Here is a 25,762-nt window from a genome sequence, read left to right on the forward strand (position 1 = left end):
TTTTTATTGTATTTTAGAAGACAACAAAATGGCAGAACATGTGAAAAAACATAAACTGTAAAGCAATTTAAATTTTTTATTGCAACTTAAAAGCTTGGGATTAATTTATTTTTTCAATCAGGTATGGGCGATTGCGTAAAATTTTTAAACAAATCTTTTGGATTTAACACTTTTCGGAATTATAAAACAAATTTAGTTCAGATGTTAATGCAATTATTTCGTAATGCATTATTTGCAAACTTTTACAAAAATTATGAGCATCGTAAAGCAATTATTAAATATTAAAGTTATATATTTGCTTAGTTTCTTTAGTTCCCAGCAAGGTACTTTTTAAACCTATTTATGCAGAAGTAAAATTTTAGCGAATATTTTTTGATTATTTGAGATAATTCACATCTTTGTATTTTATTGTTTACTTTTTTGACAATCAGCTGTTTACTAATAAGCAGTGTAGGACTCATATGTAAATTTAATTTGCTTTTATAAAACTGCTTGAATTTGTTATCAAGTTTTTTTGATAATTCCCAAACCAGGGTTGCAAAGGATGAATTAAAAAATTAATTGAATTAACTTTTAAAGTAATTTTTTTAATCCCGAAAATCTTAATTAGAAATAATTTCTAGATTTTTAATATCAAACGCCGGATTGAAGCAATTTAGTCTCAAAATTGCATTAGAAACTAAAAATAGAAACCTTTGATTGTACTGTTTGAAACGCCAAAATCTTAGAAAACCTCTGTTTTATTTTTTTTATATATGAAATGAAAAGTGAAGAAACAGGACGAAACATGTATAATTGCAGTTTTTCAAAATTATTATTACTATTATGATTATAATATTTATTAACATTATTTAAACAAGTATATTAATATATATTCGCAATTTATTTTGCAATTTCCATACACTGTATGCAAACACTCATATGCCTCGCTGGTTCACGTTTTATTCAGTTTTAAATACAGGTAAACTACCTGGTAGGTAAAATGCACTACTAAGTATGTATGTGTGGGTATGTCTTATTTCCGTCATTGTTGGTAACTAGATTTTACATTTACGATACAAGAACAAAAAGTAAAATGAATGTATGTATGTATGTATATACATAAATGCATAAGTAAATGAATGGGACTCAGCACCAAAAAGGATAAGTGGCCTAGATGAAGTTTTAAATAGGAAATGTGCCTAGTAATTCGGGTGTCCATAAGATCTTTCGTTATTGTTTCGTACTATTTTATTTTATGCTGTGCTCAAAAACCTATAGGTTGCGGAAAAACTTCAAGGTGGTTGAAATACTACAGAAGGATTTGTGTTCAATACAAACTATTTCTAAGAAAATAGATTTGAATGCTAGAAAAAGTGGAGCGCGTAAAGTATGTTGTAGCACCCTACGGAGGAAATGTTTATGTATACATTTGAACTAAAAATTGTAGATAATTTAAATAAATTTCATTTCTATTGTTGTTTTCGTTACTTATTTCTTATTACCTTTTTGCCAATGACAGCAGGCACCATTTTATTTCTGGAATTTATTATAAACTTTGACGTTTATCTTATTTTCTAAGCGAATTCAATGGAAAAATGCATAAACTGTCATTTTGTTCCAGAAATTTAGTGGCTAAGAGTAAATTGAATAAAAGCAGACGTGCTTCTGTAAAAAATGTTATTATAATTAAAACGATTAATGCTAAATGGCATTTATATTCGAAGGCACTTTGCTTAACTCTTATTTGCCTTAAAACTTACATATAAACTTATGTACAAGAGTGCATGAGATTTTAACTGATTGTTCAGAGAAAGTGGTAGAAAACTTACAAACAGACATAAAGAGGATGATAATTTGAAAAAATTTCATATCAGTTTGGTAAAAAGTACACCTGTGTAAATGTATTTACTATGGTCTCTTTAATTAATTTTTAAAATGTTTTTTTGGTTCTTTTTATGGGTTTTAATTGCATATTTGTGGAAGCTATGATTAGATTAATTTCATAATTAAGTTTGCTGTTTTGTTCACAAACTTAGAGAAATAAGACAATTTACTTAAAGTAACAAGTAAGACAAAGCAATTTAATAGACTTAGTCATTAAAGAACTTAGCGGCATTTAAAGTGTATTAACTATATCGAAAAACAAAAAAAAACAAAGGGAATAACCAAAAATATTTTATCGTATACTTACTTATAAGTATCTTTAAGAAGCAATAATTTTTGTGCAATTTGACTAATATTTCCAAAAAACTTAAAACTTTAATAATAAAAAATTACCTACATATTTCGTATTGCATTTATAGCAAAAACGCATTTTTATTACTAATTCAAGGTTTCTAAGCAGCAATTACAAATACGAACACTTTTTGGAATAAATCACGTTTGAAAAACTATATAAAAACTCATAATTTGTGTTTTGGAAATTGTTTACTTAATAAAAACAATAATTATTAGAACGTATTATATTAATTATAAGAATGATAATATTATATATTTAATATTAATATTATATTATTACTAATTTAATTTTTATTAGTATTGTAATCTAATATGTTACAAATAATCCTCTTAAAATTAGTTGAACTGCTATATTTTATAAAAAAATAATAATAATATAAAATAATTTAAAAACAAATAATTTTGTACATGTTTTTCAAACGAGCTTTTGTTTTGCAAAAACTAAATACATTTAGCAATAAAAAATAATATTTAAATACGTTAGTTACAAGTTACATGCACTTACGTTGCGGAATATACCGAATATCGTTGTAATTTTAAGTAATTCATAAAATATTGTAAATTATTCTAAACCTACCTAAAAGGCAAGTTGAATAAAATGCAAGAAAACTCAAGCAAAGTTGTAAACTACTATTTTACTTGCAAATATTGTATGTATGTATATGTATGCCCGTTAGCATTTGAAGCATGTCAAATCGTTAATTCCATAGGTATCTCAATAGCATAACAGGCAGGTGTGACCATAAATGGAACAGCTGTTCGCATTCTCTCTCCCTCTTTCAAAATTTTTCTTAGTATATATGTACATACATATATACACAGTAAGTTTTTATGTGCAAGAATTCACATCTAGAAAGGAGTTAATGTTTGCCGGCTGTATATATGGAAGTGTGAATGAAAACAAAGGTTAGGAAGGGCACGTGACTGCAGGTAAGTGCGTAATGTCTTATCCTTACTTGCATACATATGAATACACCTACAGTTGTTGTGGCACAACTACTTAAATGTTTAAACAAATCCCATATGTACATAGCATATGCAAATACATAAATTGAAATTGGTTGCATTTCCCTTCACAAAAAATAATAGCTGTAATAATAACAATCTTATTGAAATATACGTAAACTTAATATTAAAAACGTAAACTATTTTATATTCAAAAATCTCATTTATGTATGTAAGTTCCTGCCAAAATTATCTCTGATTCCTACAGGGCATGGAAGTTTACTTTCCATGAAACACTTTGAGTGGCACTGGTACAATCACAAAACAGCTGTGATAAGCGCCACCTGATTTTTGCAATTAGGTTGTGTTAATGCGAAAGCATATAAAATAAGCACTTTAAAATGGATAAATAAAGCTTAAAATATATTACAAATGAGTAAATATACAACGGAGTTATGTAAAGAAAAAATAAAATAATTTACTTAGCGCTATGTACCTTTCCAGTATGCCTATACATACATAACAGCTGGCAACATCACTCAGATTTCTTTTGTTAAACGCGCTGGAAGAGAACTTGCAAATTTATCATTTTAGCCAGAAGCCGTAAAGTAATTTTATATATTTCGAAACTATCAAATAGAATTAACTAGCTGATGTTTGAATTGTAGCAGTGTAATAAATAATTCAATAATATTAATATAAGTGCTTCTTTCTAACAGGTTAGTGATTACATTTTATCACATCTGTGACACCGCCGCTACGGCTGCCGACAGCAAGATTTTTCGCTAACAAAAATTATGCTACAATGGTTTTTTAAACAATTTCTTAACCAATATTATTCTGTTGTATATACAAAAATTTTATGCATATTCTAAACACTACTATGTACTTTCTTTGCATTTACATTTCGCAGGAGCAAGATTGCAAATCAAAATTTTACCTGCAACGCATGACACACACCTAAACAGCACGTACTATTCATTCAGACCGTAAGCCGTATCCGGAGCAGCTGCATATTAAGTCGGCAAGAGAAAATCTCTTGTCTTCTTTGCGCCTGTTCCTCACTAAGCACGGGTCTCTACATACTCAACAACAGTAAAATAAATTTTTAAACTCCAATTTCAACCTCGTGCAACAACTATACCGGTGCGAAGAGTTGCAGCTGTAAAAGCCGGGTAGTTACACATTTATTATACATACAAACACCTATGTACCGGCCTTGTTGTTTGCTCTGAGACGCCTGCTGTCTGCAAATTGAACGTCTGCAGTGCATAATCGTCAAGGTTTTCGTAATTCAACGATTCTGTTCAGTCTGAGAGCGCACATCCAGCAGTCATCAACGCACCGCATCACCAGCACGGAACGTAACCATTAAAATTTGTAAAATAATTACTTGTCTGTAGGTATTACCACTCGTGCCAATAATTGTGGTCTTAGCCAGTCTAGATTCCAACTTGTAACATCATTTAGAACGAGTCTCCACTTATTACTGGAGTTTTCGTCCCACTGAGCACCTATTGCATTGCACGTCTGTCGTTTGCCATCCACACATCGTTTTTGGTTCCGTTTGGTGTCTGTGCGTGAGTGTGTGCACGTTTGTCTGACTAAACGCGCCCGTATAAAATAGTTGTGCCGTGCCTTTTTGTAGTCGTCGCGATCTGTGTCATCGTGTCCATTGTCGGTTCCCGTACCCGTACCTATATTCAGTCGGTAGTGTCGGTACCATTACTGCAGTCGTGTATCTCTGGTCTACGGAATTCACTGTGTCGTATTTTCGTTTTGCAAATTTGTTGCTGCTGGTTTTGCCACACATTTGCAAAAACAAGCAACCTAAAATACGAAACTCAACTTCGATCTCCTACGACAAGAGTAACTTCGTCATTGTGCAGCGAGAAGAGTAGCGAATATTTTAAAACGTACATTGCCGGTTGTGAACTTCGTTCTTGTGTGTCTATATCATCATCAATTTCATTGTGGTGGCAAGAGCGAGCTAACCAGTGCCACATTAACATTTACAGCGACAGCAGGAAGACGACATATTGCGAAATTTAAATATATATTTTTGATCATACTGAAAAAGAGGAAGCTAGAGTTAACTAGACGCCTACCTAGCAAAAATTTTCACACGGTGAATCTCAGACAAATTCATTACATTCCCGTTTTTATTGTTACATTTAAATAAATGGTTAATATGGAAAACGCCGAAGAAGTAATGCAAATACTGGAGCGCTTTACGCGTCTAAAGCAAAAGGAGATACCCAAGGAGTTGGACGATTATTTGCAGTATGTGGCGAAAACCGGCGATACGGTCTTTAAATGGGCGAGCCTGAAATATTTATTCCGGGAGAAGTTGCTCAATGTGATTAAACATTTCCACGATACGTCGCCGCGTGTTGATGGTGAGTACAGAAATAAAAAAAATATATACGTACATATGTACCTCATTAAAAAGCACTAATCGTGCTACTCATAAAAATGCAGGATATTATGATGAATGAATAAGTGTGGTAATTGTATGGCGGTGGCTGATAAATTTTATTGCCATGCAAGTAAGTCCTCTTTTTCTGGATACTTACTAACCGGCTTTTTAAACGTATACATGCCGCTTTCCTCCATTTCGCATCACACCACCGTTTCTATGAAGTTTTCGTGTCACATTTTTTCGTTTTATTCTTTTGTCGCAAAGTTGCAGTCGAAAATTGTCTGCATAAAAATGCTGTTTCTGTGTACATGGGGGCAACTTTCTCCTTGATAAATACCAAAGTTGTAAGAAGAATAAAATTTGCAGCAGCAAAAAACTTGCAATGCAGACGTGCTAAGCGTGGAAAGTAGGATATTCGTAACTACATATGTACAAAATACAGAATTATTTTTGTACTATGTGTAATAATTTTAGAACAATTTTAGCAACATACCTTTTTTATAATGAAAATGTATGCTGTTTTAAATATATTCCATCCAAATAAACTTAGAGATAAAAAAAATATGTTTAACTTTGCACTCATTGGCATCGCAGCCAGCGTCTGAAATTTTTGCACATTTTTTTAAATTCAACAAGCTCTGAAGCTACGAAATCGCTACTTTGATTGCAAACAATTAAAAAAACACAAGGTCACGCGTTTGTAGTGGTTGATGCTAGATTAAATGTTTTTAAGTGACGAATGTACAATTTTTTTTTTCTAATTTGAATTTGCAAATTAAATTAAAATAGATAGAATAATCAAATTACTTAATGAATAATTGTCATATTTGGAATTTGATAATCAAAGAAAAACAGTATAAAAAGATTAATATAAATTTAAGAGCTAGCTAAATTCTTCAATAATTCGCCAAATGATGTGATCACAAAAAATTCTTATCTTTTTCTTTTTCTAACTCTTCATGGCACTTGTTGAGTTTCGCGATTGTTACCTGGCCCCGGAATTTTTAATTGATTTAGATTTAATGACTCCTTTGCAGCGTGAATTCTAACTAGAGTGTGCTTAAATCCCTATCACACCTTCAAAAAACATTATGAAGCAGAAAAGGAAAGAGAAGAAAAAATAAAAATAAATGCAGACATAAATATCTTTATATATGTGTATAAGTGAATATGTACTCCACATATACATACATACATACATGTGTACTTAATCGAAGCAAAGTCGATTGCAAGTATGTAATTTTTTTTATATTTTTCAACTTTTTTTTTGCTAAAGTGGGAGTATGGATTGGCACGCAGAAAGCTAAATGCGTTGCGCTCCATCAACACTATAGCTTAACCATGTGTATTTGTGAGCACAAACAGATGTGACGTGCATATGTATTTACCAGCTTTCACTCATACATACATACGTATATATCACTTCATTATTATTGTTATTTTTTCTTTGCTAAGTTAACACCAGCACACAATCACTTGTGCGAATTTTTTGCGAAAACAACTAAATGTGCAGAAAAAATAAAAAAAATGTTTTAATTGTTATTCAGCGTGCGAAAACCTTACTCCCATTACACAAATTCTTGCTTGCTTCTTTTTTTTTTTGCAATTTTTTTATTTCATAGTGGAAAGAAAAGATAACAAAAAGTATTAACTGCTTTATAATTCCATTTTCGCTCATCAAATAGAATTTTGTAGCTAAGCGCACTTGAAATCCCTTAATATTTTCATTGTACTTTCTTTTTGGTTATTATTTATAACACTAACGCTGACTAATCGCCGAAAAAGGCTTTCCTGTGCGTCACAAATGCTTGCGGTAAAATAAATTATATTCTTTGATATGATGAAGAAATTATTAATTTAAATATTTGTGTGTATTTGTATAAAATATTAAGTGCTGTGTGTTGGTATGTGTCTCTTCAGTTGAAATAATCGTGATAATTTTTTATACGCAAGCTTTTGTTGTTTCTTTAATAAAAAAATGATATGAATTAAAATTTTAGAAATTTTGAAGATAAAAGTTTTAATTCAGCTAAACTAATTAAAGTTATATTGTGTTTGTTGTAGTACCTAAATTGGACGCTACACAATTTGAAGAACTGTAACTGTGCAAACGTGCCATTAGAAACTTTTGACTCCCATAAATTATGCAATATTACTTTAACTAATATTTATTTAAAAAAAAATTAAGTTGTTTAACCTCTCTTTGTAGTTTTTGTTCGCACTCACTAAACACTTCTTTCCGCGCAATTATTGAAATTTTCACACCTATTATGTCGTTAAAACTGAACTATAATTTACTATAATTGATTAATGATGTCAAATCTTGTGCTAATAATTATGCTGAAAAATTAAAACCCAAAAATTTTCACTACAGTTTTTTTTTAATTAAATAAGAGCTGCTCTTTTAATTGTACGTTTTAACATAAACATACACACATACATATGTACATACCAAAACATCAAATCAATTAACAATTGTTGACTCAGCTCAACTGAATCGAAGTTAGTTTAAAATAGTGACAAAAATCATGATTAAAAGTAAGCGAACACAACTTATGTTCATTTGTACATATAAACATACAAGTTTGCCGAATATTGTGAATCATGAATATTCCATGAAAGCTACTTTGCTAAAAATTCCCAACTGATTCGGAAGTAGGACAAAATGTTGAATGCGTTGACTTTCTCTCTAAGCACCGAAGCTATAATATAAAACACTGATTGTCTAACAACGTGCTGCTTAACTCCGCATTTTTTTAATTAATTTTAATTTTACAATATTTTTTGAAACTTAGAAATCCGTCTTCGGTTAGAAAAATTTCCAGTCCAGAGTAAAAACACATTGGAAAGGTAGCATTAGCAGAGTTGCAGTTTTTAATTTATTTGTACTCTTATTTGGTTCTTTACAATATTTAATATTTTCTTAAAAAAATGAGTTATGTTTTTTAATCAAACTTATTTTATCTTTATTTAGAAAATATGATTTATGATTTAGAATTATGATTTAATTAATGTTATTTTTTTTTTTGTTTAAATATAATATACTTTAATTTAACTAATTTATTTTTTAATTATTTTTTTACCTTTTTGTCTATTTGTTTCTTTACGTTTTTTCTTTAATTTTGTTTTAAATTCGTTTTTTTATCACATTGGTACGATTGTCATACAATTTTGACAACCCGCAGGTCAAAACAAAAACATGTATCAATCAATTTTTGTTATCTTGCGGCTACCGTTTCAATTTGCATTGACAAACGTACAAAAGTTGAAATTTTAGATTTTTAGAAAAATCTTCATCATAAGATCTAAGTTCATATCAAATTGCAATCATTCAGATGCAAATGCTTGTAATTGCCAATATGTGCCGTGATGCTATTTCTGTATGACTAACCTCGTTGACGAGCACTTCAACTAGCCTAACCCATATTATGCATCACTCATAAAAGTTACCAAGCGAAACAATTTTACCCCACCGTGTAATTTACAACTTACCTTGTGACGGACTTGATTACTTTACGGGCATTTTGTGCATTTCCACCGGTTCCATAAACCATAAATCACAATGTCAAGTCCTGACTATTACTGTCTCTAAAAACTTTTCAAACAAAAAAAAAACAACAAACTATATACACCAGTTACTTCGAAAAAGCTGAATTAAAAAAGAAAAACATAAAAATATATAAATACTAAGCCATAAAACACGCAGCTAAGTGAGCGCAATGAAAGAAACTCATAAAAGACGGCAACAAAGGCTTTTTTGGTTGGCGAATTCCATGTTTTTCAAAGTCTGATTTCAAGTGAGCGGCGCTCATAGTCGGCTCGTTTAAATGCGTTCATTCGCATCTTTCGAGGAACTTACTTTTTTTGTTATTTTATTACATACACTTTGCTTTTGCTCCGGCTCCTGCTTTTGGTGCTTCCGAAGGCGCGACGGCTTAAAAAATGCCAGCAGCAGAAATTATAAAGAAACAGAACTGAAAAGCACACAGAATTTTTTCGAAAAGCAACCAAAAGTTTGTATATACATACATACATACATGTATAGTATGAAATAATTAATACAATGGACAAAAAAAGGCTTCAAACTATTTTTAGGCTTTAATGACAACAACTAAAAGAGCCAGACACTCGAAAAATAATAATAATAATATTGAAAAAAAATACGACTGCGCTAACAATGGGCAGCAACAGCTCTCAGCAGCAGCTTGGAATATACATATGTATGTACATATGTACATAAAGTTGTGGGTAAGACGGATACACGTACTTATACACTTAACAGCCACATATGTACATATGTATGTTTATGTTTGCATGTGTTTGGCAAAAGCAGTAACCGCCATGGGCATTAAAAGTCAACAAAAGCACTAACAACAACTACGCACATGTTCTACATACTCTTCTTATAGACTCTTGATACAGCAACAACAAATATTTTCACAAATGCAGCAAGCAGTTCCAACAAAAACAAATACAAACGGCGGGGTGGTAATACGACGGATTCACGCTCAGCAGTTTCATTGTTTAGTTGGCTCTCAGCCGCTGGAGCTGCTTTTGGTCAATTATTTGTTGTTCTTTCAATAAAATATAGCTTGTGCATTGTTGTCGCTGTAGCTTTTCCTCTGCTGCTGCTTGTTTTCTCCTCCACCTCCTCCAATGTGACGTGCTGGTTTTGCATTTCTTTCCTTCGTCGCCGGTTCTGCTGTGTTACCAGTGATTTCTTTGTTGATGTTGTAGTTGTTGCTGTTAGTTTAGATTTTGCCGGTTTTCATTTTCAACTTCAATTGAAGGCGCAAGATATGTACATATGTACATACATATGTATATGAACAACAGTTAGCTTTAGAAATATTCATAAAATATATACTTTATATGAAGTAAGAGGATCATGCGACGAAAAAAGGTAACAGAACTTCGGCTAAATAACGTTTTTTTTTTAAATTAAAAAAAATATGATACAATTTGTATTTTGGAGAATATTTTATGGTAATATGCAATTGATGTTATGTAGTTGGAGCCTCCCAAAGCTCTCGGAGGGAAAAATAATTTTTTCTTGGACTATTTTTACTTTAAAAGCATATTATATATACTTTCATAAGATATAAATAAAGAAAGTTATTAGCCCTTACAGTTTTGCGTACTAAGAAAATTGAGAACTTAAACTTTAAAATCATTTTACAGTTATAACTCAAACAAAAAACAATTTATAAACAATTGAATTAAATTTTTTTATTTTGTTATCCCGAAATCTTAATTAATATAAAAAATATTAACAAACCTTTAGTGCCAAATACCGAAAAAATTGAAAGAAAAATTAATCCCAAGAATCGGATAAACATAAATCCCAAAAATCGGATTAAAAATTTATTTCTAATTTAAGATTTAGAAAAAATCCAAAGATTGGAATTGGAATTAAAAATTGAAAATCTAATTTTTAAATCAAAATTTTTGAACTAAAAAATTCGCAAGCCTGTTCGCTGCGCACTTTTGTAGCTCACTGTTAATCAACTCGTTCGTTTTGCATATTTACGAGCGCCTTCTCCTTGCAATGCTGTTGTTGTTGTCACTGCAACTGTTGTTATAATTGCTTGCTGCTGCGCTGACAACCATTACTGTGGCGTTTTCATGTTTTACTTTTATTTTTTGGGGAATTTTCGGTTACCGGCCCTTTAATGGGTTTTGTTTGTGTACTCTGAAACCAGATCTTTGTACATACACATGTGTGTATCTAATGTGTATAGTGCGCGCTTAGGTGTGCGCATGTGTGAATACCCCAATTTAACAGCAGCACAGGAATAAATGGCCGGTAATTGCGGCCGCCTTCTCTGCCAGCCAATTTGTACAACCACATATGTACATACATACAAACGCACACTCAGATTTATTTACTAACACTATACTGCTTTGACGGCGCTTTGTTGTTGTTAGTATAATAACAATTTGCTTGCAATAACACTTATTGTTGTTGCATTTAAGCTCATACATGTATTTTCTCACACTCTGGCGCATAGCAACAACAATGTAATACAATTTATGTACTCAAGATGTTAAATATGTTTTGTATGTATGTATAAGTTATATAATAACAACGTGCGGTTGTGTTTGCTTTTGCAGCTGGCTAAAACGCCTGGAACTTGATGTTTGTGGAGCATTTTAGAGCTATTTGCTGCAATTTCATGTATTTGCTTGCTAAATAACAACGTGGTTGGAGCTAACCTTGTGCGAATTCCATTAAAGAAAAGGGTTTCTGGAAGTAATTTAAGAAAGCGACGAAATTTGGGAATTGAAAAAGCCACAGACTGGAGATTTGAATTTTATTTTTGTTCTCATATTTGGAGAAATTTCTATTTTCCGACATACATTTCGCTCAAATTTGAGATTAAATTTAGGGATATACAATGTTTTGAGTTCTTCACAATTTTTGCAGTAAATTTATTCTCAATTTTAAACATTTTTCGAATATAAAATCTGGTTCGTGAGCTGTTCTTTAGTATTAAAAACAAATTTAGTAGCGTTTATGGCATTACTAATCGATTCTCAGTGGATTTCTCATTGATAGTTAATATTATATAAAATAAATTAACTTTTCATTATTTTTTTTTTTTTATATAAAAGCTGGGCCCGATCACTTGAACTTATTTTCCGAAATATAATCTTTTTACACTCTATTAATTGGTTCTCTGATTATTGTGTACTTTTAAATAAAAGAAAACATCACTTTACTTTTATCTCTGCAACTATTATCTGCATAATCCTTGTTTCAACTAAACTGTTCTGCTTAATTGAGCACTATCTTCACATTACCTTTAAAAATAACGATGAGTGCGCCGTAATGTAGGCAATGAAATTGTATTCATTCAAAATATGGTGAAAAATATTTATTTGAAAAAAAAAAAATTATTATAATTTTGGTTGTAATAAAATTTTTGTATATATGTATGTACATACATACATTTCGAAATTAATGTTTTAATTCTTTGGAATATTTAATTTTTTTTAAATAAAATAAAAAAGTGTTTCAACTGGTTTTGGTGCTTCTAAAAAACTATGAAATTTGCTTAAATATATAAATAAATTAAATAAATAAATTATAACATAATAAAAAAAAAAATTTTCACATAAAAATAAATTATACACGTATATAACTATTTTGGTATTTAATTAATTTCGTTAAATTAATTAAAAATAGTTAATCAAAAGCAGAGTAAAAAAATAAAAAATATATAAATTATTATAAACAAATATGTTTTTAAATATTTTTTTTTGTTTAAAAACTCGTATTTATCAGTTAAAAAATGAATTCCTTCCTAAAATATTTTTATAAATAGTAATTTAAAATTAATTATTTTTCTGTTATGTGTTTTTTATTATTATTATTTTGAAAACTAAATTACTTATAATGTGGAAAATTAAAAATGTAACTAATTATTTTTTTTTTTAATAAATTGACACCAATGGTTTTTATGACATTTTTTAAATTTGTTTATGTATGTATAATATTATAATTTTTTCTTCTGAAAAAGTAGATAGCGAAATTAAAATTAATTTTAAATGTATATATTTTTAGTATAAAATAAATTTAAATTTTAATAAAGTTGTTAAATATAAATATATAATAATATAAATATAATACATTTTTTTTAGTAATTTGTAAAATTTAATGACATAATAAAAAAAAAATTTGCTCAAAAAGCAGAACAATAATAATAATTTTTTTACTGATAAATAATAATAACAGTTTTTTTACTGATATAAATTTATAGAAATTTTTATGTATTAATTAAAAATCTGTTGTGTAGTGTTCGTGTTTTTGCTAACAATTAAAGCGCTGGATTAAAAACAATTTTATAAAAATTGAAAATTTAATTTCTCACGCCAAACGTCTTTCATTGAAAATGAATATTTTGTTGAAAATAAGCTTTCCTTTTCAAAAGATAACCGAATTGGTACATAAAAAAAAATACGTAAAGCGTTCCACGACAGAACAGAAACGGACTCTGGATTTTATCCGGCCAAGGACTGTCAATTCGGCGAAATTCTACAACTACACCAACGGAAAACGCGAATTATGTAAATTCTAAAGCAAAAATTAAATTTTTTTATGTTTCTTCCGGTATTTGGAATTTAAAAAATATTTTGATTAATATTTTCGAGATCACGAATGTTAATCAAATTATTTTTAAATGCATTTGCAACCCTAATGATTTTTTTAATATATTAATTTAATAACTTTTTTTGTAAGAAATAACCTGAAATAAACCTACTTCTACATTTCCAATAATAGTAATCATTTAAACTAGTTTTAATAAAGTTTTCATTATAACTACGTGATTGCTCCTTCATTTTTACACTATTTGTAACTTTAAAAAAATGTGTTTACCATTTAGGATCTCTTTAGAACAACGAGTTCAACTTTAAACTTAACTTCAAGTGCGTGCATTAAATTAAGAAAACAAAGTTAAGCGATTTGCAACATTTTTGACATTTGTGCGTGTGTGTATGTGTAAGGTAAAAAAAGTAAACAAACACAAACTTGAAAGCAAGTAATAAATAACAAAACCACTTGAAATCAGCACACTTACGCCTTCAGCTAATTACTTACATACATAAATACATACATATATACTTATTTATATACATACATATGTATGTACATAAATATAAATGTGTGTGCGCGCTGAAAAAAAAAATCACTTAAAAATTAAAAACAAAAAAATCATTGCTACAACATTGCGATAAAATTTGCATGGCATTGCTATGGCGGCGCTATAGCATCGTCAAACAAATGATAGAATGACAAACATATTTACATATATACAAATGCGTATGTGTAACACAAACGCCACATTGGCGCTCTGCGCTTCCGAATTCACACATCGCTAAAAGTGTTGTTATAATTGTTGTTGCACATTTACCGGCTGCTCCCAATTGACGCTACTCGTTTCTGTCGTAGTCACTGTCACTAGCCGGCATTCGGCGCTCATTTGCAGTCCACACACAGCTTTTCAGAGCGCGCCTCGTGTTCTCAGCTCATATACAAGGCAACACAAGGAAAAAAGCACAACAACCAGCCTGACAGCCAGTCAGCAGGCGCTTCAGCGCCATTCCTTCATGCGTCCAATCATCCAGCCTGCTATCTCCATTTAAGCTTTCTTTTTATATAACTCTCTTTATGTGTTTTTTTTTTTTGCTTTTCGCGAGAGTTGTTGCTCACAATCTGACCGGTTGGCTGTCTGTCTGTCCGTTTGTCGCTGTGTGCGTCGCGCTAATCGTTTTTTGCATGCCTTCGTTATAATTTCGCGCAATTGCCGGTTTTTTGGTGTTCGTTTTGGTGTCTTAAATGCCTCGTGCACACGCGCAAACTTGCCTCAAATCGTTCACTTGGAGTACAATAACCCCCCTGAGGCGCTTTTGTTGTTTTCTTTTCATATATGTATGTATGTATGTACATATGTCTGTATGTCGCTGTGTACGTATGTACGTGAACCAACAATGTATGATTTTAATAGTGCTGCTTGACGGCTTTGTTGTTTTTGTTATTTTTTGTATTATTTTTTTTGGTTTTGTGCATTTTTCTTTCAGCTGTTTTTAATGGCATTCACTCCGGCTCAAGCAGCCTTCGCCTTCTATATAGTTGTGTGTATGTGTGTATTCTTAAGCAGATTTAAAAAGCGCACTTTCTACTACAAAGCCATGCCAACACACTCAGCGCTTATTATTTACTGCCAGTTCCTTGTATGCTTTATATTCGCATTTACCAAGTTGATTCTCATCATTTGAAGAGACTATATACACACCTATACATATGTATGTACAAATTTAATAATTATTCTTCTCATTCTTCCATTGCAGAGATTCCTCAATATCCGAACGTTGATCCTTTTAATTATGAGAGCATGAAATCATCGCTGTTGGAGCGTCTGGAATTATTCAATGCCGCACCATTCACCATTCAGCGCTTGTGCGAGCTTTTGATTGATCCGCGTAAACAATACAGTCGCATTGATAAATTTATGCGTGCTCTTGAAAAGAACATTTTAGGTGAGTGCACCTTCGTCGTCAACGGAAAAAATTAATTGAATCTGAAAAATTCGGCAGTATATCCGTTAGATAAATTTTTTTTTTTGTAGACTTAGCGTTCGTTTTGAACTTGAACTTTAACTGGTGCTTTAAGTAATACTTAGTATAAGTTTTTGAAGAGAATCGTGAAAATTTAGGTTACAACGTGCTAGTATATGGTATGTCTGGATCAAGTTACATATATTTATTAATGTATGAAATGACAATTTTTTTCGGGGACTGTAGCGTTGGCTTGGACAATAACCAAGCATTACTCCAAATTACTTAAGGGATGTTGTTTTCTATTATGGTCCGGTCCAAACAATTTCTTCGGAGAGTGTAATGTTGTCCTGGAAATATCGATCTTGTTAAATAAAATAGTTTTTCTTACAAGAACTTGATTTTGATCGATCGGCTTGTATGGCAGCCATAGGCGATCAAGGCGATCTCGTCATACGAGATAAAATCGCTTTTGGTACAGGAGTGCGTAGACCGGCTGAACAGTCTGGCAGAATGCAACCAAGTGCACGTTATTTGGGTGCCAGATCACAGAGGCATCGCTGGAAATGAATTGGCCGATGAGCTTGCCCGATCTGCAGCATCCACCAGCATGGTAGGACCGGAACCTTTCATAGCGGTAGGTCCCCATGCCATGAAGGAACAGCTCCGTAAGGATGAAGCAGTGGGTAGGGAGAGACCCTGGCAACACCTTCCAGGCTTGCGGCACGCAAAGTTACTGATGAAGGGTTATAACCTCAAAAGGTTAACGCTTATAATAAATCTCCCAAGAGACAAAGTCAGGCTACTGGTCGCCTTTTACACCGGCCATTGTAAACTCAAGAAGCACTTATTTTACATGGGCCTAGCTTCTTGTGCGAAGTGCCGGTTCTGCGACTCGGAACCCGAAACTCCAGAGCGCCTGCTAATGGATTGCACAGCAGTCTGTAGGCGTAGGATTAAGGCCCTTGGATCCATGTTTCTAAATTTAGATCACATCGCCTCAATAGTACCTAGCAGTGTATTGGAACTTATCAATTTGCTGGGGCTAGTTGAAACGTTGTGACTTAGGAGAGGGCACAATAGACCTTAGGTCACCATGCAATCCTCATTTATTTCTAATCTAATCGAATCTAAATGACAGCCATATACATATGTTATCGTGGTCTGATCGAAGCAATTTCTTCGGTCAAAGGAATCCATTTTGAGTCGATTACGAACATCCGTGGCGGCCGTGACGAGGGTACTCGCGGACATCTCAGTCGAAGCGTTCCAGAAATTTACGAAGCATGGAAAAAGCGCTGGAATCGCTGTATAGCTGCCCAAGGGGACTACTTTGAAGGGGATGAAAGAGTTTCAAATATACGGTTTTTATGGAATCAGTCTCATTACTTAATTGTCATACCTCGTATATGCTATAGTAGTCCGACTTCGGCGGTTCCGACAAATGAGCAGCTCCTTTCAGTGAGTGGCGTACTTGGAGTCAAACAACCCCCCTTTGCAGACGAAGAGCTCGAGTTGCTGCGAGAATCGAGAGTGACTCTTGCGCAGCTTCGTTCTGGATACTGTAGCAGGTTAAACTTTCACTTATCCAGAATATACCCTGACATATAAAACATATGTAGAGCCGGAACAAAAATCTGAAATAGCAATTTGTCGTCCGATCCTAGCATAGGCCGCCTCAATATAATCGCGTACATCTATCTAGGATATACATGAAGAAGCTTCAAACCTATCAAAAATAAGCGATCCGTAGGATTGCGTGATGCCCCTTGATATTTTCTCAATGGCATCTATATACTGAGCCCTGCATGATCCCAGTTAAAGAGAATAGGGAATTTTTTCAAGGCAGTTTCTGCTTGGAAGTTTTCATAGAGACTCTTTGAAACCGACAGAACAGTCGTCAGTGTTCCCTGGCGGTCAATCTTCAGTCTAGTGTTTCTTGTTAAGAAGATACCCAGATTTATATGAGGCCAAGTTGTGCTTGATAACGGTTTCTGTATCTTATATAAACCGCAGGAAGTTGACCAAAATATTGAAAGTATTACACTTTTTTTCAAATTATAAGCTTAAAAAGAATGGTATCTTCCATAACCTGAAACTGATATATTCCTGTTTCGTCTAACTGAATGATAGGTTACTCTAAGGGCATACAATATTCACGATAAAGGGCACAGAATATTTAAGCGTGTTTTCTTTGAACCTCAGGTCCATTATTATTATAGTGTGTAAACTTTTGTAATAAATTAATCCTAAAATATTGCATTTACGATAAATTCTCAACAAAGACCTTCTCTTTCTTCCCTTTTTTCAACTCTAGTAGTGAGCACCTTTGAACCCGGTCGTAAACGCACTGAGAGCGAGAACGGCGATTCACTGGACTCAGTTGTTAACGGTGATCTGTCGCTGGATGTCAACGTCGATATCGATATGGAGAATGAATCTTTGTTCAATATGGAGGCACAAAACGGCAATGGCACTGGCAACGGCAATGGCACAGCTTCGGCAGCCGATGGTGGTGCATCACCGGAGTCCGAATCGAAAGAAAAGCCCGTAGTGAGCGAGACAGCTACCAAGCACTCTACAACCGATGATGACATTTTGCCGAATCCGAAAAAGGCAAAGCTGGATTTGGATGAGAAAGATGAGAAGACCGTTGAAAAGACTGAAGATGAACAGAGTGGTGTATCGGTGGAAAAGGATGACAGCAAATCTGCAGCTGATGAAACTAAGTCGAAAGAAACGGAGAAAGGTGATAGTAAACCAGCAGCAGAGGTGGCTAAGCCGTCCGAGGATGCAGAAATGATAGAAGTTGATAATAAAGAAACAGAATCGAAGGAAAGTAAAGAGGAATCTAACAAGGAGGAGCAAGTAGACAAAAAGGACGTGCTAGACAAAGCGGATGAGAAACAGTCTGAAAATAACGAGGAAAAGGAAGCAGTCGCAGAAAGCATTAATAAGGAAGAAGCTGCAAAAGAGGAAACTGCCAGTTCCACTGAGAAAGTAGCTACTGAAGAAGTTGACGCTGTTAAAAAAGTAGAAGGCACCGCAGAGTCGGAAACCGAATCAAAAACCACTAAAGAAGATGAAAAAATTGTTGAAAAACAGGAAATAGAGAAAGGCGAAAAAGAGGTTGTTGTAGCAGCTGCTGTAGCCACTACCAAGCCTGTTGAAGAGTCTGCTGAGGCCGAGGTCAAGAAATCAGCCGAGCCTGCAGCTGAAGCGACAGAAGCGGTTGCTAGTGATGGTGCTAAGGATAGCGCTAAAATCGTAGACAAAGTTGAAGAGGAAACGGCGCCTGTCAAAGCTAACGAGGCCGCTGCTGAATCTAAGGCCGAAGTTTCGACTAGCACACCGGAAAAAGATGAGGCTGTGCCACAGACAACGTCTGCTGGAGCTGAAGCTGTCGCTGCTGTAGCGAAAGAGGCCGCTGTTGAACCAAAAGCCACATCTGAAGTGACCGACTCCACTGCCACCCAAACAAAAGAATCTGAAAAGACTGAGAGCAATGCAGAAGCCGCTGCCGAAATGGAAAAACCAGCCGAAGAAAAATTAGTTGAAGCTGTTACGACCACGTCCAATGAGGCAGAAGCTGTTGCGATTGAAACGTCCACGGCTGATTCCGCCAGTAAAATCGCCGTGGATGAAGCCGAAACAGTTGCTGCTGCGCCAGCTAAAAATGAAACGTCTGCGTCGGACGAAAACAAAGAAGCTGCCGCTGCTGCTACCGCCACCGCAGCTAAGGTCAGCGAAGCTGAAGTTCCAACAACCGCTGAGGCGGTAGAAAGCACAACTGCTGACAGTGTTAACGTCGCCGAAAAAAGCGATGTTGTCGCCCCAGCTGCGGATACGACTCCAGCCCCAGACTCGGCCGAAGCTATTGCTGCCGTTCCTGCTGCCACACCAACAGCCACCCCACTACCTACACCGACATTAGCCCTCAACGATCAACCCATGGACGATGTGCCGATTGAAGAGGCCCAACCCGCTGTTAACGAAGTTGTTATGGCCGAAACAAATGCTGCCACCGAAATGGCCACTGACGCAAACGAACCACCAGCACCATCCAAGGACGAACCCGCTGGCATGGAAGTGGATGACACCAGTCAGGAGGCCATGGATCAGTAATTTTGTGGCAGCACATAACAAACTACACAATAATATTTTCCACACGCATACAATACAAAAGCAAAAATTTTAATTGTGAAAGACGTCGATAACGACGACGACGACGACGACTATGGCGACAGCGCGACGCAAAGCGATTTCTTCATACTTAAATACTTTTTGAATATGTAGCGTGTTTTTAGGCGCATAAGCAAAATTTACATGAATATGTAAACGAAATTCGTTGTAAGCTAATTTAAACTATCAAGAGAACATAATAATTATAACTTAAAAAGAAAATACAAAACAAAAGCAAAAAACAAAAATAATGTGGTTGGCAAGCAAGAAATATATAAAAACAAAATACTTCATACACACAATACATATATATGCATATACTTTATACAATAAGCAGTGATATGTGCTGTTCCATTCCATTTGTCAGAATATTTGTAACACCACATGGACAACGAACAATACGTATTGGCTTTGCATCATTTCCTTTTTACGATTTAATTTAAAAGTTATTGAAATGGTATTAATAAAATCGTGTATTTTAACATTTTTTATTTGTGTAAACAATGCGAGCCAACAATAGTAAATAAAAAATTTAAAATTCAAAACTATAAACAAATGCTTCTTTTATCACACAGTGGCGCAAAGAAGGCCGATTTGGTATGTTTATCCTTTTTGTGTTTCTTTTGGTTGAGAAATACGCTACAGAAAGTGTGAGGGTGCGGAAAATTTTGGTTTTTCAATGTCTGACGACATTGAGGCAGCTATTTTGAGAAATGTTCTACGCGCCGAATATATTAGCATACAGAGAAGTAGAATTGTAGCATTTAAAAGCTTAACTTACTGGGGTTGTATGATATTTTGTGCTTTAGCTTTTTAGTTCATCGTCAGTTACCACATCTGTATCATTGTATATTTGTGATTATTTTCTAAAGCTGCAAAAGACATATTTCTACTTGGCTCGATTGTCTTAAACCAATTTGAGACGAGTGATCGTTGACCTACGAAAATTAATGGTTTTTTTATAATAAACCAAAATATTTTAATTGGACAAAGGTTTAATTGACCTTGTGACAACCTAACTGACGCCACATTGTTTACATTGTTGCCGTATAAAAAGCAATGAATTCAAACTTATTCCTCTGCAATTCTTTAAAACACAATTTCAGAAAATTTTAAATCATTGCTGTTTCGTTGCCTGGTTAAAAAACAAAAAAAATTGATATGACATCAAAAAAATTTTGAGGTTATGCACCGTTTCTTATTATGATTATTATTGCTTGAGCAAAAATCGATCTTATAAATACAGAGTATTAATAACTCGATTTTTATGCAACTAATCTTACTATAGCAACATACAAAATAGTGATGGAGAAGCGGTGTGCATTAGTGGGATATGTTTGTGGTTTCATAGCCAGTTCTCAGCCGCACCTGTAATCTAAAGAGGCATAATTGGCATTACAGATTAATTAATAAATTAAATGCAACTGGAAATCCACTGACCGCTAAATTCTATTTTTTCGAGTAACTCTACACACCTTAACACTTTCTAGCCTGATTCTCAACCCTTTGTTTGACGTATTTAATTATTCCATTGACTTCCAAATGATGAAAGTTCCATACATACATATATTAATAAATATGCTTAAAAACATGTGCCGCAAAATCACGTGAACGTGAAAATATAAAAATTAAATAAATACTAAATATAAATCTTTTATTACATGCATACTACGTAAATAATTAGCGCGTGACAAATATTCAATTTTGCTTTGGTTTATTATTTTTACATAATACATTCACTTTTCAATGCATTTATTAATAGCTAAAAATATATTTTATTAAAATTCATAAAAAAATATTTAATTTGACTTATTTTTATGAAATTTTTATAAACCAATTGCAAATGAAAATTAAATTTCATATGATTCCATTATTCATATTAATCATTCAATCATATGAGGCAGCATCCACTAATATTTAACAGCTCTGTTATGTTTGGTACTTTAAAAGAAAAAAGTGGAGATTTTTGACAACTCTGCAGTATCATTTATCATTGTTTACAAAAAATAAAAATAAAGTAAAATAAAATAAAAAACAAAATAAAGTAAAAAATAAATAAGATGAAATAAAATAATAAAAAAAACTAAACGAAAATTAAAAATAATATTGTAATAAATACATTTTATGAGATTTTTTTGCTTTATAGTTCAGCACAATATAATTAATTTTCTTTCCAACATTAGGGTAAGCTTGCAGCATATAACTTGCAAACAAACTTGCATAATCCGATTATTTTAGTGATAGTATTACATTACATATACATATATATATATATATATGGAAAACAAAAAGTAAAAAAGTATATATGTAATCAAAATTCGCTACTGCAAAATGAAAGCGATTTCAAACCTAAAATAAAGTGAAAAACGATTTATAATTTAAATACATGTAATTGATAATCGTACAAAAACAAAACAAAATATTTGTATTTACTTCAAGAACATTGTTTTATTGGACTTATTTTTAGTTTTTTTTATAAGCATACCTAAATAAAACTTACGATACTCACTAACCGATTGATAACACAATTTTGTCAAGCTGATAGAACCAGGATTTTAAATCATCTAAGCCAAACAATCTTGTTATATTCGTCCGAATTATCTAGGGAGTGTTTTCTGCAGCTAAAACATTTTACTAAGCGTGCAGCTTCACGTACCAACACTGTTTGCTTACATATACGCTTTATGCCTGATTCTCATACAAATTTTACTTTGATTTGGACATTTCATTTGACCGAGAAGTTCAATTAGTGCTTTTGTACGAATTCGTTCGCAACACGAACACGATATTTGCAAGTCACCTATTGGTTAAATAACCGGCTAATTTTTCAACAGCACCACCAGATATTTCTTTTAACGTTTCAATGTGTATCTTAAGACCGAATTGTCAAGTAAACCAAGGAAAGTGGTATGTGGATGGGCCACTAATGACTAGGCTAAGCTTAAAAGTAAATACTCAACTTTTTAACATTGCGGTATTGTCAGCGTAAAAAATATTTATCTAATAAGTAGAGACTTGTAAGGCTATACATTGTACGATATGTAATGCAACTTAGCATTACCGTCGCATGGCACCACCGCCGAAAGTGTTCTGTCGTGGATCCGTCGGTTGTGAGCCATTTTGATGAATCGACGCCACATTTGAGATAACAGGAATAGTATGTGACATATCTGCTGCTAGTCGTTGGCGTATCGACATCGTCGTCTGTGGTCGCAACGGTGCTGGTGGCCGATGATAAGGTGGCTGAACAACTGCATGTGGTCGCAACGGTGCTGGTGGACGATGATAAGGTGGCTGACCAACTGCATGTGGTCGTACAACTGTGTGTGGCCATGATTGCGGTTGCGCTTCATGCCTCGCCAACATTCTTGGTGCTGGCGGTGTTGGCGGCTCCGCTAACGAGTTCATTCTTTTTTGACGTGGATCGTGCATACTATATTTGTTTGCATGATGTGTATTTTGTCCGAATTCAGATGGTAGTTGTGAGTATTTATAGATTTCTATCAAACGATGTTGTAGACGATACAATTCTGTTGAGTCGGCCGCTAGCGCCGGTTCGCGTATCAAATCGGCAAAATCACTTAAAGCCATTAGTTGATTTTCATTGAATGTGCTTATTTGCCGCATTAGTGGCAGATCACCGTATTTACTGCTACTCGCGGCAGACATAGCTGTTGTTTGGGTACCGATATTATAGCCTTGCGGTATAGTTTGTATGGCTATATCATGTCCGGTTACTTTGTCGGTTTGCGTAGACTCCGATTTTAGAAACGACGTTTGCGGGTCAATCAATTGCTTTTCAGTCTGTTCTATTGCTTCCCTTTTAATTTTTTGTATTTCTGGTGGAAATGTGAATATTTTCTTTTCTTGTCCAAAGCATGTATATCAAAACCCAATATTTTTGCTACTTCACTTGCTTTTGGTGGCAGTGCTTCTATACCCCATTAGCGTAGGAGTTGAACTTATAGAGAACATTGTTAACGTTGTGCAATGGTGAACGATTATCGTATATTTGCTGCCTGATATAGGAACTATTATTGGGTAGTTTGCGCACAGTTGCCGTATATATAAAAGACGGGTCTTTACGTTTTTTGCTTGCCTTGTTAAACTCCTCTATAGCCAATATTGCTCGCTGTTTTGCTGCAATAGAATATTATGATATATTCAAATTATGCCATATTGTGACTTTTCACTTACATTTTTCCATTTTATCTTTTGGTAAAATAGACTCTTCTGCTTCCGATTCTTCCGAATCACTTTCCACTGAAAAAAAATAATTAAATTAAAAGAAGAATTATTATATTAATTTAGAAAAGTATTGCATGAAAATTTTTGTTTACTTTTAATGCGTTTGAAACCTAAGGGTGCCGTCATGTCCACAATTAGACCATTTCTATTGACGTTGCTACTTCGTTGAAAAAGCTCAGTCTCTCTTACTGGTAAGCAGTCATCTGTTTCTTCCGCAACAGGTAGGTTTGTGACAAACTCGGACTTAACGCGTATCATACATCTGGCGGCTGCAGCGCTAGTTTCCGGCTCAACCGAATCTAAATTAAATGGGTCAGGTCTCAAATGGTTAGATAAAAGTGTACTCTCTGCACCAGAAGAGAATTCGCTTTTAACGCGTATGCACGCTGCTTGTGGCATACTAGGACTATGGGATGTGTGCTTGCTACGCTTGTTTACGTTGACATCAAGCGTCTCTTCGTCTTCATTTGCTTCACTGTGCGTACGTTTATGTGATTTCTTTTTCTTCTTTTTATGTTTTTTATGTGCCTTATGTGAGCTCTGCTCTTTAGTTTCCAATAGTTCCAGCTCCTTAAGACGTTCGGAGTATTTTATTTCAAGTCCATGATTGACTACGTCGTCTATACGTTCGGCAACATGGTCAACCAATAAATCGTCAAAAAAGTTATCTGGTATCGGTGCGGATGTTGTGGTTTCTGAAACAGCTGTTGTACCAACAGGTTCACTTTTTACATTAATAAGTTCTGGAGTAGCAATATTTTGTTCGGCGGTTTGTTGTTGTTGTGGCGGTTCGGTGGACTCTACAGTCTCCGTTGCTGTTGCTTCTGCAATAGTTGTAGTATCAACAGGTTCGTTTTTTACATTGACTAACATTTCTGTGGATTGTTTTTCAAGTGTATTTGGTTCGCTGCCCTCTAAAGCCGCTGCTGTGATGTTATCAGCATCTTTGATTAAGTCATCAAAGAAATTATCGGGCAATGCTCCATCTGCTTCAGGCACACCATTTGGACTGTTGGGTGCAGTTGAATCATCCATATTTGCTTCAGTTGGTACTTCTCCTCCTCTGTTATAAGTTGCATTTTCTGGCGGAGCATCTGGGTTTGGTTGTGATTTTTGCCGCGAAATTTCTTCTGTTGCCAGTGAAGTTGCATCTATCGGTTCAGGTTTGATTCGTATTATGTGGTCCGCCACTGGTGTTTGAATTGTGTTTTGTGTTTCACTACTTGTTATGTCTTTATCTGTTTTAGGTGGTTCAACTGACACTTCATTACTGTCTTCAACCCTTTCTTTCTTTATTTGCATTACATGTTGCGTGTTTTGACCTTGTGTATTTGATGAAGATTTCGGGTTATCAATAATGTGAGATGGAACTGCAACCAATTCATTGCTGCTACAAACATCTTCGGTGTCCTTTTCTTTAGGCTCTTCTTTGATTTCAGGTGGCAGAAGTATTGGTCTGTGTGGCACATCCAAAGCGGGAGGAGTTGATGAATTGGATTCTGTATTGGTGGCATCCAATTCTTGCATTATTTGTTCAATTTGTTCAAGGCAAACTTTGCTTTCTTTCCTATCGTTTTCCATATTTATTATTGCGAAATGCACGCTGCATGCAACCAAAAATTAATAAAACAACTAATAAATTTTGCAGTGTTGTAAAGAGTTGCAGACTAATTGCACAATAAGGGG

General features: G+C 33.8%; 2 protein-coding genes across 3 annotated transcripts; one reads left to right on the forward strand and one right to left on the reverse strand.

The window, feature by feature from the left end:
* The first annotated feature begins 3,708 nt into the window (after positions 1-3,708).
* LOC105223537 (serine/threonine-protein phosphatase 4 regulatory subunit 2) lies at positions 3,709-20,384 on the forward strand. 2 transcript variants are annotated; one of them, XM_049456456.1, is made up of 4 exons: positions 3,709-3,884; positions 4,079-5,564; positions 15,440-15,628; positions 17,964-20,384. In XM_049456456.1, the coding sequence occupies exons 2-4, from the start codon at positions 5,348-5,350 to the stop codon at positions 19,769-19,771; spliced, it is 2,214 nt and encodes a 737-aa protein (XP_049312413.1). In that variant the 5' UTR covers positions 3,709-3,884; positions 4,079-5,347; the 3' UTR covers positions 19,772-20,384. The 2 variants fall into 2 exon arrangements, with proteins under 2 accessions (XP_049312413.1, XP_049312414.1); XM_049456457.1 differs by having other exon boundaries at positions 3,710-3,884; positions 17,967-20,384.
* A 1,866-nt stretch (positions 20,385-22,250) lies between these two features.
* LOC105223536 (uncharacterized) lies at positions 22,251-25,748 on the reverse strand. The gene is given in 5 exon segments (XM_011201277.4): positions 22,251-23,691; positions 23,694-23,774; positions 23,777-23,968; positions 24,026-24,091; positions 24,169-25,748. Coding segments are annotated over 5 exon segments (2,634 nt in total). The 5' UTR covers positions 25,658-25,748; the 3' UTR covers positions 22,251-22,885.
* Between the last annotated feature and the right edge of the window lie 14 nt (positions 25,749-25,762).

Source organism: Bactrocera dorsalis, chromosome 4 (genome assembly GCF_023373825.1).
Source record: "Bactrocera dorsalis isolate Fly_Bdor chromosome 4, ASM2337382v1, whole genome shotgun sequence".
Taxonomy (NCBI): domain Eukaryota; kingdom Metazoa; phylum Arthropoda; class Insecta; order Diptera; family Tephritidae; genus Bactrocera; species Bactrocera dorsalis.